This window comes from Carassius carassius, chromosome 30, assembly GCF_963082965.1.
Source record: "Carassius carassius chromosome 30, fCarCar2.1, whole genome shotgun sequence".
Taxonomy (NCBI): domain Eukaryota; kingdom Metazoa; phylum Chordata; class Actinopteri; order Cypriniformes; family Cyprinidae; genus Carassius; species Carassius carassius.
Window position 1 is genome coordinate 21,200,480 of NC_081784.1, and position 14,703 is coordinate 21,215,182.

The window sequence follows — 14,703 nt, forward strand, 5'->3', positions numbered from 1 at the left end:
CTGTACGCTGGAGCTCATCATCGGAACAAGTTCTGAGCAGCAAGATGATGAGTTTTAAATCATTTATTATTATTATTTTAAATATATTATTTTAATTGATTATTTAGTTTTGAACGTTAATTAATGAAAATAATCTGTGTTATAATTTAGTCTAGATTATCACTAGCATTCTAGATTGCCATTCATCAATTGTTTTGTATTATTATAAGCAATTTCAACATTTCTAATGCTATAGCTACAAATACTGATTTGTTTGCTCAATAAAAACAAAAGAAGCTAAAAAAATTTATATAGGTATGCTTATTTCTTAACGTTTCTAAGGACTGTCATTGAACATTTTACCTCAGATCAAAAATTATTACATTCTTACCTGAAAACCCGATGACAAACGCAATCTTCCTCCACGTTTATGACTTCCTCATGTTGTCTTTGAATAATCTATGGTAGGTTGCATATAATTCTGGGTATTTTCCTACATCGTTGATTAGTTTTTCATCTCTTGCGACCCACTACTCTATTTAAATGACCTGAAGTGTGTTGTGACGGTTGTGACCTGGTTAATCCACTAAGTGGCTGCCGACAACATTGAATGTAATCACGACAGGCAAATACTGTAATATTTTGCGTATGTAAAAATGTCTCATGAGAAAAATAAACGATTAAAAGGACTACATTTATTATACATTTAATTATATATGTTTACATTTTATTCAAGCTGTACAACTAATTTAAGTAGTATTTTGCAGCAGTGGTATCTTGGTATAATGTATGAACAACAGTTTGAAACAAATATGATGTTATTTAATATAAAACTATGCAGATGGCGCTCTGTGGCGCGGCAGGAATTTGAACAGCATCCTGAGTCGTAGCTGGGCGCTGCGGACAGATGCCAAATGGCCGCTGGTGTGTGTACACTCACAGAGAATAATGTGTTCGAATTTTAAAGACGTGGTGCGACGCGGCGCTGCACTTCTTGTCCGGTGTGCAACCCCCTTAAGGCTTAATATAATTTAAATGGAAAAAAATATTAACCCTCTCACAGTTGTCATGAAGGGCAAAATTAACTATATAAACCAAAATATTTTTTTTAAACCAGGCTGTAAACATGTTTTTTTTCTGCTGTAAAGTTGTGCATTTTAACATGGGGAGTCTATGGGACTGAGTTCCTTTTGAAGCCAGCCTCTAGCAGCCAGTTGAAGAATTACAGTTTAAGTCACTTCCTTGTTGGCTTCACGAGAGAGAGCGGGAGGTTGCCGCTCGGAAAAAACATATAGTAGTGATTAAAGTAATTTGTTGACTATAGACTATAGTGTTATCGTTTAATTGTGGGCTCTTCTAAATACCGCAAATAATTATATTACAAATTGTTCAGAATTTGGAATGCATTTTAAGAATACTATTCCCATCAAGTGGTCATAATGCACACCACCGCTGTATGGTGCTTGAAAGACTGTGCGCTCTGATGTAAACAAGCACGCATGAGAAGCACATGGAGGAACACGTGAGAGGCGCGCTGAATGAAAGCACATTCACTCTCTGACAGCAGATGACGCTAAACTGCAGAAAATGTCCTTAACCCTCTGGAGTCAATTAACGCCTATAGGCGTTATGAGTCATTTTCTCCTGATAACCCCAAAAATAACTTAAATTACACTTTCAGTTTTAATTGTACAGATAAGAGCAATACATCAATCGAATCTCTAAAGGGTCTACTTTTTTTGATACAGACATAACAACAAAACTTTGTACACTTATAAAATAAAGATAACAAATAAGGTGTGCTGTCTGCAGCCTTTGTCTGCACTGATCTTCATTTACAAACACATCATTAAAATGAACTGTAACTCTGTGAATACTCAACGAAGAGACATGAGAGAGATATCTATAGAAAGCATTTGACATTGACATTTCTACTTTTAAACTAAATAAGTGCTGCCAAAAACAAATATTCTGTGATAAAGTAATCCATATGAAAACAACGCGATGTCCGTTTTTCACGTCTCCCTTCATTATATCTAATGTGACCACGCCCCCGCGCTGAACACGCTATTCAGATTCAAACTGAAGTGCGCGGCTTGAATACGCCCATAACAGAAGAAAAAGCAGCGAGACTGTTCTTCAAGTTTTTTTATTTTACTGTTTGCTTCGCGATGAGAGGAATAAGACATAATTCACCCCAAAAAGATATGATGTGGATTACCTCAGGATTTGAGATTTGGATTTCCTCAACAAAAAAAAAAAAGAATGAAGTACTTTATTCAGCAGAGATCATAAACATGAGTAAGTCTCTTTTTTATTTATATACTTGTACTAGTTTCCACATATTGTGTAAACATTTTACTAGTTAAGACTTTTTCCAAAGACTTTTTCCAAACTATAATTCCTGACTAAATGTATAATCAAGTGAAATATTATGAAGTTTCAATAACAATATACAATACTATACCATTCAAAAGCTTGATGTAAATAATATAAATGTAACAAATAAAGATAACTGTAACAAATGTAACAAACAATGCTGTTCTTTCAATTTATTCCCCCTAAAAAACCTGAAAAATATTCTCAGCTCTTTTCAACATTAATAATAATTATAATAATAATAATGATAATAACAACAATAAATGTTTTTTGTAGAAAATAAGATTGTTAAAAGGATTTCTGAAGGATTGTGTGACTGGAGTAATGATGCAAAAAATTTTGTTTGAAAGTCACCTTTGATTGTTCCTGATAAACTGTTTAACTGCTCCCCCAAGTGGATATTAAATTATGTTGTGGGATAATTAAATATATTCTAAATAAACTACAAACATAACATTATATACATTTATTTTATTCTCACATTCTTTCTTGTAACTCAGCTGACTGAAAGACTCATTATGCAGCTCATTATGCAGCTCATTATGCAGCTCATTATGCAGGCCTTTGTCTTCTCAGGTGTAAATCACAATGATATTCATGATAGTTGACGCCTACTCGCATATGACTTTTACCAACAAAAAGTGTCTTAGAAAATTTTAATCAATCTATTGTTTTCTGTGAGTGAGTAAACAAGATGATTTTCATATAATTTAGAAAGAAAAATTCTAGGCTACAAGCTCCAGTTCTCAAAAATCCTGGGACCTAGGGCTGTGCGATATGGACAAAAAAAACCTATCACGATTTTTTGATCAATTTTGCGATTTCGATTTTACGATTTCATGATTCTGACACACACAGACATGTTTTACAGTCATAAATTCAGTATAAATTTTAAACATATTTCCAAAAGAAAACCAATGAGAGCTTTATCAAATGTCTCTAGAACAGACATAAGTCAAAATAATCACTAGGTAAAGATGTCAAACAAAATGTCTAGACATATGGAAAAAAATAAAATAAAATAAAACCTTCTTTTTGTTTTGCCATGCATTGGTCATAGAGCTCACTGTAGCGGTGCCTCAGGTGTTATATGTTTTGCCCAATATTTAGGGTCACACGTACTCCATCTGCAGTGCGTATACAGTAAGTTATGTGTACGCGGTTCAAAAGCAGCAATGAGAGCGCATTATTGTAACGCAAAAGCACATTAAAATGATATTAATAACCCGCACCCGGCCGACGTTTTCAACTAACCCGCCCGCAACTCGGACCGCAAAAAAAAAAATAAAAAAATAATATTGTACCCGACCCACATTTTTAAAAAGCAGTTAATTCTCATCCTAGCGTCACTGGGCCATAGGAACGTAGGCAAAACTAACTAGGCAAAAAAAACAACAACAAAACTTAATATAATTTTGTCAAGAATTATAAAAAATCGTCAGTAAGCTCATAATTTGTACTAAAATAGTCTAGTCTAGCTATGTCTATTTGTATGTTTCTGCAAGGTCAGCAGACATTGAGGCTCGGGTTTGTTGCGATCCGAGCTTGTGAGCGGAGAGCGCATTTCTGAATATCCCAATCCGCTCGCTCATTCCATGGGGTCTCGCTCAACCCAGAATGGCCTGCTGGTTCGAAAATATGCAAGGAGTCATTTTATTGTTTAGTAATAAACTGGTGTTTTCTGTGTCACTGCAAAGATGAAGTTGACAATGCAGACTCGCCTTGAACGCCAGAGAGAAATGCACATTTCATATGGATTACATAATCAGAGAGTAGCCCATTTATTTTGGTTTGAATATTTTCGTTAAAAAGAAGACATTTCAAGCTTTCTGTAATAAATATCCTATATTTCTCAAATCTGTGAGGCACACGCTGAGTTTAGTTCACATGCAATGCAAGTGATCCTGCCGGCGCCTTATATTTTCTGCTAGGCTATATATTTGCTTCTTATTTATTAAATACGGGCAACTGATTGATAAAACATTGATCAAAATTAAGATACAATTTGTACAAAACTAAAATCTTTTAAAAATAGTTTTCTATAAAACAAAACTTAATGAAGATGTCAAAATCATGTTTTACCAAAAACAGCGATGTTGCTCCCCATGCAGTCTTCTTTGCCGCCTCCATCTCTACGTGCAGACTGAGCTCGTGCGTCATCTTCATGCCAGTTATTCAGCCAATAAACTATAGGCCTATGTATTTAAAAAATGTGTCTAGTACAATATAAATGACAAAGGTTTCATTGGCATTTTTATTTCAAAGGAATATCATAAAAAATATTTTTGGATGACTCTTAACCGCAGGCACCCGCTCATTTTGGATCAACCTGCGCATCACTGACTCGCACGCAGATTTCTTTGCTCTGTTAACAAAACCAGATGCGCGTACTCAGATCATAGACTGTATAAGGCTCAGATATACGCTGCCTTACAACGTGTCTCCTCTCACTCAACCTGTGTCCAGTGCAGTCACAACTCTCTCTGTGCTCACGCGCAAGATATTAAATCTTTTCGCACCTTTCTATTTATAACCTTTTCTGTTCTCATCTTTTACCGCGTGCAGTGTGAACGTCATGTTCCATTAACATGGGCTCAAAAAAAAAGGCTACGCATCACAGACAGAGTGTGTGAACCTGGAGTTAGGCATATGCCCAGTCTGCTCTGTTCTCGCGCTCCACTTAGGTGCGCTGCATCCTGATTGGTCAGATAACATACTGCACGAGGTCAGGGCCGCGGAAAATCGTGCTATAAAGCGATTTAGAAATCGCGCACACTCAAATCGCGATTTTATTTCAATTTCGATTAATCGCACAGCCCTACCGAGAACCATTGTTTTTTATGTGTTTTTTTGCCTTATTCAAGTGTTTTAACATCTTTAGTTTTTCACTAACCACGCATAACATTTTTTTTTTCTCAAAAATACAATCATGTACATACATGCATTTCACATATTATTACAGCCCAGTTTGTGCTGATTACAGTGAGATTAGACTTTACCCATTTAGATATTTATAAGAAACTGAAAATAGCACAAATGTCAGGGCATGACAGAACTTCTCCATGCCCCAAAAATACCCTTAGACTCCAGAGGGTTAACCTGGAAACCCCTTAAATAAACCAGCTGGACTATTTTCTGAAACATATTTAAATAATTTTAAATAGCCATTCAGATTTGTGTATTTGCTATGATGTTCATCACAGTGCCAACTACTTAAGTATTAAAACTTAATAGGTTATTTTAATCTGGACTACAACGTACCATAGATATAGTTTGAAAATGTTTAGATTTTTTATTGTTAATTCACACTTTACATCAGGGCTTCATTTTTAACATTAGTTAATTCATTGGTTAACATAAACTGCCAATGACAAATTCTTCTGAACATTCATTAATCTTAGGTATTCCAATATTTAATAACACATTGTTAAAATGTAAAGTTGCAACTGTATTATTTAATGAGCTAACATGAACTATGACTTTTTTTTTTTTTTTTTAACAAAGATTAATAACGTCTGTAGCAAATGTAGCCATTATGAATGTTAATGGTTAACTAATGAGATTGTAAAGTGATACCTATGGGTTCTTTTGCACATTAATCTGTGCAAAACTTTTAACTTTATTTTTTTTTCTTTATTGTTTTATTTTATTTAAATGTTCAGTTATTTTTGTTATTAGAAAAAAGTTATTTAGACTATTATATTATAATATATTTTGAGCACTTTTTTTAAACGAAATTTCAATACCGTGATAATACCGTTTACCGTGATAAAAGCATGAGCAATTAATCGCAACCGGAAAATTTCATACCGGCATATCCCTAGTTGACTAGATGCTGCAAGTCTGACCCAAGTGTTTAATGTCACGACTGTTTAATGTCTTATCTGTGAACACTCCATGAAAACCATATATAGAAGGTTCTCTGAGTTTAGCTGCATATTTTACTTGGAAACAATAAACAAATAAAAATCTCTAGCCACATTAGGCTTTTATTGACCAGCCACTGTGGTTAATGAAGTTAATTTCATAGTCTGCTGATACAGTTAGACACTAGTCGAGTAGGAAAGTCTAATGGCGACCGCAGCACAGCGACCTTCCGTCAGTGATTTAATTGCTGTCAGTGTGAATGGCCCATTACAGATCAGACATGCACTAAAAGAGAAACACTAGACTAGACTGGTCTACTAAGGGCCCTGCTTCCCAATCTGGTCATGTACAGTGGCAACCCAACCTGAAAAATGAGATGCAGAACTGGGAGAAAAATATTCAATTCACAACAAATGAAGGACATGCTACTGATGTATGAGGTTAAAGCTTTCAGAAATGCAGACACACCAGAGTATAAAATCACAAAGCAAAACGGATTTCACCCATAATTTGCTGAAGGTCATAAATTTAGGACTGCTCTCATTTGCATAATATTCCCAAAGTAAATGATCTTCATTATGTGGTAAATTGACTCAGTTGTTCATAGCTAATTGACCTATCCGTGTCTAGCACTATGCGAGCACAAACGGCTGCGATGACGAGTACCACCCACACAAGTCCCCATTCAGTATTACTGCACTCCCAAAAGCCCTTTATATGAGGCATGCTAATAAGACCACATTTAACAAAACAAGCGTACATCATCTGGGTATAATCTTGACCTCTAGAGTCAGATGTATGACTTAGTCATAAAAACCATCTCATCAGCAGTAGGGGTGGATGATATGACCAAAATCTTATTTCACAGTATGAGAAATCTTATTTCACAATAACGATAGATATCTCAATATAGCTATTTTTTGTTTTATTTTATTTTTATTATAAATAAGAAAAATAAATAAAAATTACAAACACAATAGAACAAATAAAAAATAACCTTTATTTATCTACGGTAGGATTATTTAGCATGTAGTAAGAAATATTACAGAAATTGAATAAAGTGTATTTTTACTGCATACTCTTCACTGTATCAATTAAACATGAAATGATTCTTATTAAAGATCCAAAAGTGGTTCAGTCAAGTGCAGTGAGTGATTAACATCAATAATGATAGATAGCAGCAGGTAAATAAGGGTGCTGTCCCTTTAAGACCAACTGCACGGATCCAATATACTGAAACACAGTGATTTCACCGGTTTTAACAGTTTCTGTTTATTCAACACACAATTGACTGTGTTTACTCCACAAAACGGGCATGTGTTAGCATGAAGGATATCCGTTTTTGCGATCGCATGCTGTCTGAGAGGGGCTTTCAGCACGCATGCTTCGGCTGTGTGTCAGTCAGCGCAAGCAGTGGACTAAGTTCTTTTTCACTGCTTATTGCATGTAATAGTAAGTAAATGTTATTTATAGAGCACATTTAAATTCAGCTTACAATGACCAACGTGCTGTACAAAAAAACATAAAACACATTAAAGTGTAAAATAAAATACAAATGAAAATCCAAGATAACAATACTAATCCATAAATTAAAAATCAGGAAAGGTCATCGAATAAAAGAGTTACTAAATAGACAGAGCACTGTTAATGTCAGTTTGCAAATGATTTCATAACCGTGAAGCAGCTACTTCAGAGGCTCTGTCACCTTTAAACTTAAGTTGTGACCGTGGGATGTATAAAAGAGCTTTATTAGCAGATCTGAGGGACTTAGGAGCAGAATTAAATGAGATGAGATCAGAAATGTATGATAGGGCTTGTCCAATAAGTGCTTTAGAAACAATCAACAAAATTTTTAATTGAACTCTAAAGGAGGCATGAAGCCAGTGGAGCGATGGTAAAATTGGAGTGATATGATCTCTTTTTTTGCACCAGTTAACAATCTGGCTGCTGCTTTCTTTACCATCTGCAAATGAGCCAATGAAGATTGGGGAAGACCAAGGAATCAGGAATTACAGTAGTCCAATCGTGATGTGATAAATGCATGAATAACTTTTTCCAAGTCTTGAAAGGAAAGTGTTGATTTAAGTCTAGAAATGATTTTCAATTGATAATACCTGTGAACAACTGAGCTAATTTGCTTTTCAAGGCAAAGATCAGAATCAGAAATAACTCCTAAATCTTTGCATGTGACTTTGCTAATAACTTTATTAAACATCATGCACTTCCCAAAGTCGTGCATCATGCTGTCTGAGAGAGGTGCTTTCTGAGTGTGTGCCAGTCAGCACAAGCACCACATTGAGTTCTTTTTCACTTCTTGTTGCACTTATTAACTCTATCAAGTGCATCCCATTCTTTATTTTCTTATTCATGCATGTTTTCTCATCACTCAAAGGTGTATACAACTTTTAAGTTCTATTATGTAATGCAGATATATTTGCATACCACGGATTATAGCAAAATCTCTGGATATATATACCGTCATACCACCCAGCCCTAATCAGCAGTGAGCTAACTGTGTCACAGCATGTGACAAAGGTTTCATGAGATGTCAGTACAGAGTTATCAGAGAGAAATCATTATTTTTTGTAAAAATTAATATATGAGGATCACATGCTCTGGAGGGATGTTTGTGGGCATCTGGTGATGTTGCGGTGGGTGTATGTGTGTAGCCATCTCACCAGAACTCTGCCAGTAAGGGTCTGTGCTGAGATCATGACCCCCGCCCAGTCTTTGACTGAGGTCATCCAGCCCACCTCGCTGACTGGGACGTCCTCTTTATCATTCTGGTTCTTCGTTGGGCCATCAGCCTGACTGTTCATAGGGTTATTCACCTTCTGTGCCTCCTGGGAAAAATAAAAGCACACATAGAGCAAAGTAAGCAACGGGATGGTTTTTGGATACTCATAAACATGCTGTTAGAAACAGTCAATCAATCATACAAACTATGGCTGATATATTGAATATTTGCATAGCAATTGTAAGTATTTTGCTGGTAACATAACATTTTGCAACATTAAAAACCTTTTGTTTGTTTAGATGAGCTTTTTATTCCAATGAACTCAAAATCATTAAAATTCAAAATAATTTGCATAACAAAAAAATTATCTATAGAAGTCTTACAACGCATTTCATATTTTGACATTTTATTAAACAAAATGCAGGTAACACGCAAGAAGTGCTGAAAATGTAAGTTTGATATAGGTTTCAAAAGTGGGGTTGGCAAAATGGCACCTATACAATTTTAAAGAAATGCCCCTCGGCACATGTAACCCAATACCTACAATATCCCAATACCTACAAAAAAGTATCTTGGAGCAAAATCCAAAACACAAGAGAACGTCACTTATTTCTTCAAATTTTGTGTCTTTTTTTTTTGCCATTTTCAGGCACTGTATTTTAACAAACTCCTCCTAGATCAGTTAACCAGATCAACACAGGTAGATTACAGGTCAAGTCCTTTGTGATGTTAAATTGCAAAGATCTTGAGTTTTTGTTGTAGGGCATGTCCATAGCGGCCTGACAAATTTCGATGTTTTGCCTTGAAAAAGGAAGTTAAGTTAAGTTTAATAAAGAATAATCTTTAATTTATACAGTCCAATATGCAATGCTGTTATACATTTAATTACTTTATTCAATTTCTGTGCCTAAAAACTAATGCCAGACCTACCTAAAAAAATAAATAAATAATAGTATCTTTACTCTATTGTATTTATTTGTGCGGTTGCTTGTAGTTGGATAGAATATTCTTATTTTGTTATTTTTATTAGAAAGTATAGTTTTTCCATAAACATAGCACATACCAAACTGTACCGAAACCATGACTCTAAAACCGTGAAACAAACCAAACTGTGAAAAAGTTAAACCATTCCACCCCTAATAAGAGTCCTGGCCTAAACACATCTACATGAAATAATTTATTTTTTCTTCACCATATGTTTTATTGTAACCTAATTCTGTGTTTTAGCATGTCTAATTATTTAAATGCATAAAAACAACTTTATTTAATTTTTTCTTAAAAATTATTATTTCTTAAGAATTAAAAAATTATTTTCTCATAAATTCTGGTCTATTTTTCTGGTTATCAAATGAAGGCATAAAACATTAATTTCATTTATCTTTTAATTATTGAACATTAAGCAAACTATTATTTGGTAAACAAAGGGAATTTACTATTAAAATTAAAACATGGAATGTTGTGTGATTATTCCTTTAAAAATAATGTTTGTTTCTTTTTATTATTAGTAGTAGTCGTAGTAGGCGGCTATATACTGTACAGTCTGCTGAATAATAGTAATACATTTCTGGCAAATACTTGTCTTTAAAGTAAACTTTTATTTTGACGGGTTTTCGTGAATACATTTACAGTTCTGTGTATGTGATATGATGCTAGTTTTACTCAAATCAAATGGTCAAATGCTCATGAAGTGACTCTCAGAGCAGTTCTAGAGATGCGGGTATATTGGATTTACGTGTAATGACCTACTTTAGAATAATTAATAAAAAAATTGACAAATTCTGTGAGATTCCGCATTAAACTGTAAATTCCGTTTTTATGACTGCATCGCGGAAATCATAGGGCCCTACACATGCCAATATTCAGTTATAATTTATAACTGCATTTTTTATATGAACTAATATATGCAATGTTAAATCTGCCCCAAATTTCTTGTTTAATAAGAGTTCTGGCCTAAGGGCATTTACATGCCAAAAATTCTGTTCTAGCGCCACCAGCTGGCAGCAGGAAGTTTGGTGCATATAAATGACTTTGACATATTTCTCTCATATTTACCACTTTAAATACATGTTTTCCACCATTCACTGTTTTCCTACAGACATCAGGAGTTGGCGGCTCTGGGTGTGAGGGCCCTTTCAATGCCGCTTGCAGCTTTAATTTTATTTGTTATTTTAAGCTTTAGAAAAGGTAACAGCAGTAGCATAACACTATTTTTGCCTGTTTTTACAGTTTGACTCATGCTTTGATAGGCTGAGACCTACATCACGATAGACATCAAACTCGCTGTCAGGTTTCTGACAGCTGGAAGAGGCCTGGGAGGAAGCAGCAAGCAGAGTTATTCTTTGAGGCCCAGCAAAAGTGCATCTCTCAGACTGCCTGACGCACACAGCGCGGCTGGTGGTGTGTAGGCCGAGGCAAGGACAGCTATGATTCACAGGCTCAGGGAGTCGCTGTGGGATTCTGGGGTTACATCCGCAGGCAGAGAATTAAGAGACTTGGGCTATGATGCATAAATAACAGCAGGAAATACTCTAATTTCTGCACAAAACTCTTTTGAACATCTCTGTCTGCTCAGTGGGATCATGTGCTGGAACAGAATATCAGTCTGATGATAGAAGCTGTCTGTTGGCAATAAAAACGAGGAATGTTATCCAGTTAATCCCAATGAAAATGAAATAGAGATGATAATATGGCTAGTGACGGACTGAAATATAACCAAGGCAAAATAATTGATATGGGACTTTCTCCAGTTAGGAGAAATGTCACCTCTCCACTCTGTGAAATCCAAAATCTACTGAAAACCCTGTCAACACACAAGCAATTCTGCTATCAGTGTATAAACTGTTCATTCTTGTAAATCTGAATTGTTTTCTTGGCAGCCAACCATCATATTAGAATGCTTTTTGAAGGATCATGTGACACTGAAGAGTGGAGTACTGATGCTGAAAATGCAGTTTTGCAGTCACAGAAATAAGTTACATTTTAAAATATAATTGTAATATTTCACAATATTAGTGTTTTTACAGTATTTTTGATCTAGTGGTGAGCAAAGGTGACTCGCAAACATTTTCAAATCTTACCAGCCCCAATCTTTTCAACAGTATTGTTTATTTTTCTTTATATATTTGTTGAATACCTTATATTTTTACACAAAGCAAAAGGTCTGTTTTAAAGTGTTCTCTCTGACCACAGAGCACTTGAACGTGACAAACAATTACACCTTAAGAAGTAGGATGTAGGATCATCTGACAAAGTGTCTTTAAAGAGTTTAAAGAGCTTACAGGAGGGCTTAAATGATAGAGATGTTTTAGATTCAGTCCAAACCACAGGCCCGGCTGTGGGTGTGAGGTCAGACATAAGGACATGAACACATCCTTAGAGAAAGTATATCACTCTGGTGGTACCACAGAGGATGTTTAGCTGTGATGGAAAGCTATATGGTTCAGATGAGAGCAAAAATAATGAGAGTCTCAGGAGGAGAGAAACACTTCTGTCAAAAAGTGGGAAGAACAAAACACACATGTATCAGTGATATTAAACTAAACTCCAGGATAAATGAAAATCACTGAGCATTAATCACGGAGCACTCACTAGTTCCAGGTGCTGCTAGCAGAAAAGTATCAGGTTTTAAAGATAGCAAGAAAAATGGAAGGCCAATTTTGGATGCTAAGTATAGCTGAAACGAACAGACTGAAACCATGAATGTAAAAAGCTACCCAGTAAAAAGTGTGAGGGTGATCCCAGGACAGATATATAGCCTGTCTTCAGGGTGTGGCATCCAGTGAGACAGTAAACCATGTATCAGAGGTTTTGGAAGAGACTGACACCACAGGAGATCCAGACATGACCATCTGGCTCCAGAATTTGACTAACAGCCCAGGCATACTGAGCAAAAGTTACACAGTCTTCAGACAGCTTAAGACTATTGTAGTGAATTTGATTTGATATTCAGCAGAATTGCAGCCTGAAGGAAACATCCGTTTCTTAGTTCAAACACACCTTTGTAAAAGGTGCATATGATACTTAATGTATCAATTAATAATACTACGTTTGATACTTGCACGTCTCGCCTGTTTGAAAAAGAGTCCTGATGCACTTTGAGGCTCCAGTTGGTCTCTGCTGAAGTGAGTTGATGAGAAAGACCAGTTCGAATCAGAGGTTATTGATGAATTAAAAGTCAAGGCCGAGCTTAGGGTGGGTTATAAAGCTCTTAGCTCAGCATCTTCTCCTGGAATTCCTGAATCCTGTGACAATCATTTCAAATCGAAAATTTATACATTTAAATGAACTATTCTGATTAAAAATGGGTGCTTTAAATTATTGTACGAGGTTGAAAATAACAACAATGAAAACAATAATAACAGCCAGTTGTTGTTGTTTTTTTGACTCATCAGTGTATGAGTAATATCTTACATAAATGTAAACAAGCTGTAGTTTACACAAATTTATTTTGATTCAAATGAGGTTGTTTCATTTTTGGATTGTTAGCCACTCTTGAGCAATCACGCCACACACTTGACAAACACACTGGCAGGAAGTAAAATCATTATGTTTAAAACTGATTACTGCACAGAACCTGCTTGCTAACACCACTGGAATCACGTTTCTCCAGCACCACATGTGAGAGTGAAAGCTGTGATCTGAGAGAGGTGTGGCGGTATGGGCAGACTCTTCATGTGGGTAAAGCCATGAATTATACATAAGGTCTCAACCTGATGGCTGTGCAGAGCCGAGCAGATAATGTAAACAAGAAACAACTTCTACTTCATTTGAGCGCTCTATGTGAGGAAGAAAAAGGGTCTGTGGAACAATGAGCCATGGGACACTCCATCAGCTATTTTTTCAGCTGTGATGTCAAAGCCTGAGCTGCATTGGGCAAATCCAGCCCTCTTCAAATGCAAACAGACAGAAGGCCTGAAGCAGACTATGGCCTAGCAGTCAACACACTGAATTTAGGGTGACCTTGTTTCCTGACCCCATCATTGTTTTTTTGTTGTTTTTTCTTCCTTTTTTCTGTTCTGCAAAGACAGAAAAGACTACTTCATGTAGTGTCTACTAGGGGTGTAACGGTACACAAAAATCACGGTTCAGTACGTACCTCGGTTTTAATGTCAAGGTTCGGTTAATTTTCGGTACAGTAAGGGAAAGAAATGCAAACATTAAACTGCAGGTTGTTTATTACTATACACTTTAAAAAAATACTTTTTAATAAAATATATATAAAATAAAAATAGAATAAGAAATAAAATACTGCTGCAAAGTTCTCCACTTAATAAAATACTCTCAGTCTCAAACCAATATCATATAATAAAATATAATGAAAAATATAAATAAATAACTATGATTACAGTGCAGCATTACCAATCCCAGCTTGTAGGCCTGCTTCACCAGAATCGTGCCTGACACGGTGCTGGCGTGCTGCTGCTACTGTAGGTGACATAGAGGGAGACCACCGAAAGACCAGGCTCTTGTCTTCATGACAAAAATATCTATACTTCATGTTGAGCATAAATATAAAGCCTACTGATAAAGGACACCGTCAACAGTATTGACTGCAAAATAGACTATGTTTGACAGGTGCAATATTTGAAAATCGTTAATTATTAATTTATTTTTTAAATTACATCAGAATTTATGTCAACCTATAGACTTTCAAACATCAAAGTGTCATGAATTAATACGTATTTGTGTACAAAATGACATATAAACATATTTTCCTATTCTATTTTGCCTGGAAATGCTTC

General features: G+C 35.5%; 1 protein-coding gene across 14 annotated transcripts in view; it reads right to left on the bottom strand.

The window, feature by feature from the left end:
* The window catches only part of LOC132110880 (calcium-activated potassium channel subunit alpha-1a-like), a 286,517-nt gene that overhangs the window by 185,412 nt on the left and 86,402 nt on the right, over positions 1–14,703 (bottom strand). For all 14 annotated transcript variants that reach the window (XM_059517920.1, XM_059517926.1, XM_059517929.1 and 11 more), the window contains exon 2: positions 8,904–9,068. In XM_059517920.1, the coding sequence (XP_059373903.1) occupies positions 8,904–9,068 (165 nt within the window). The remainder of the gene's footprint in view (positions 1–8,903; positions 9,069–14,703) is intronic.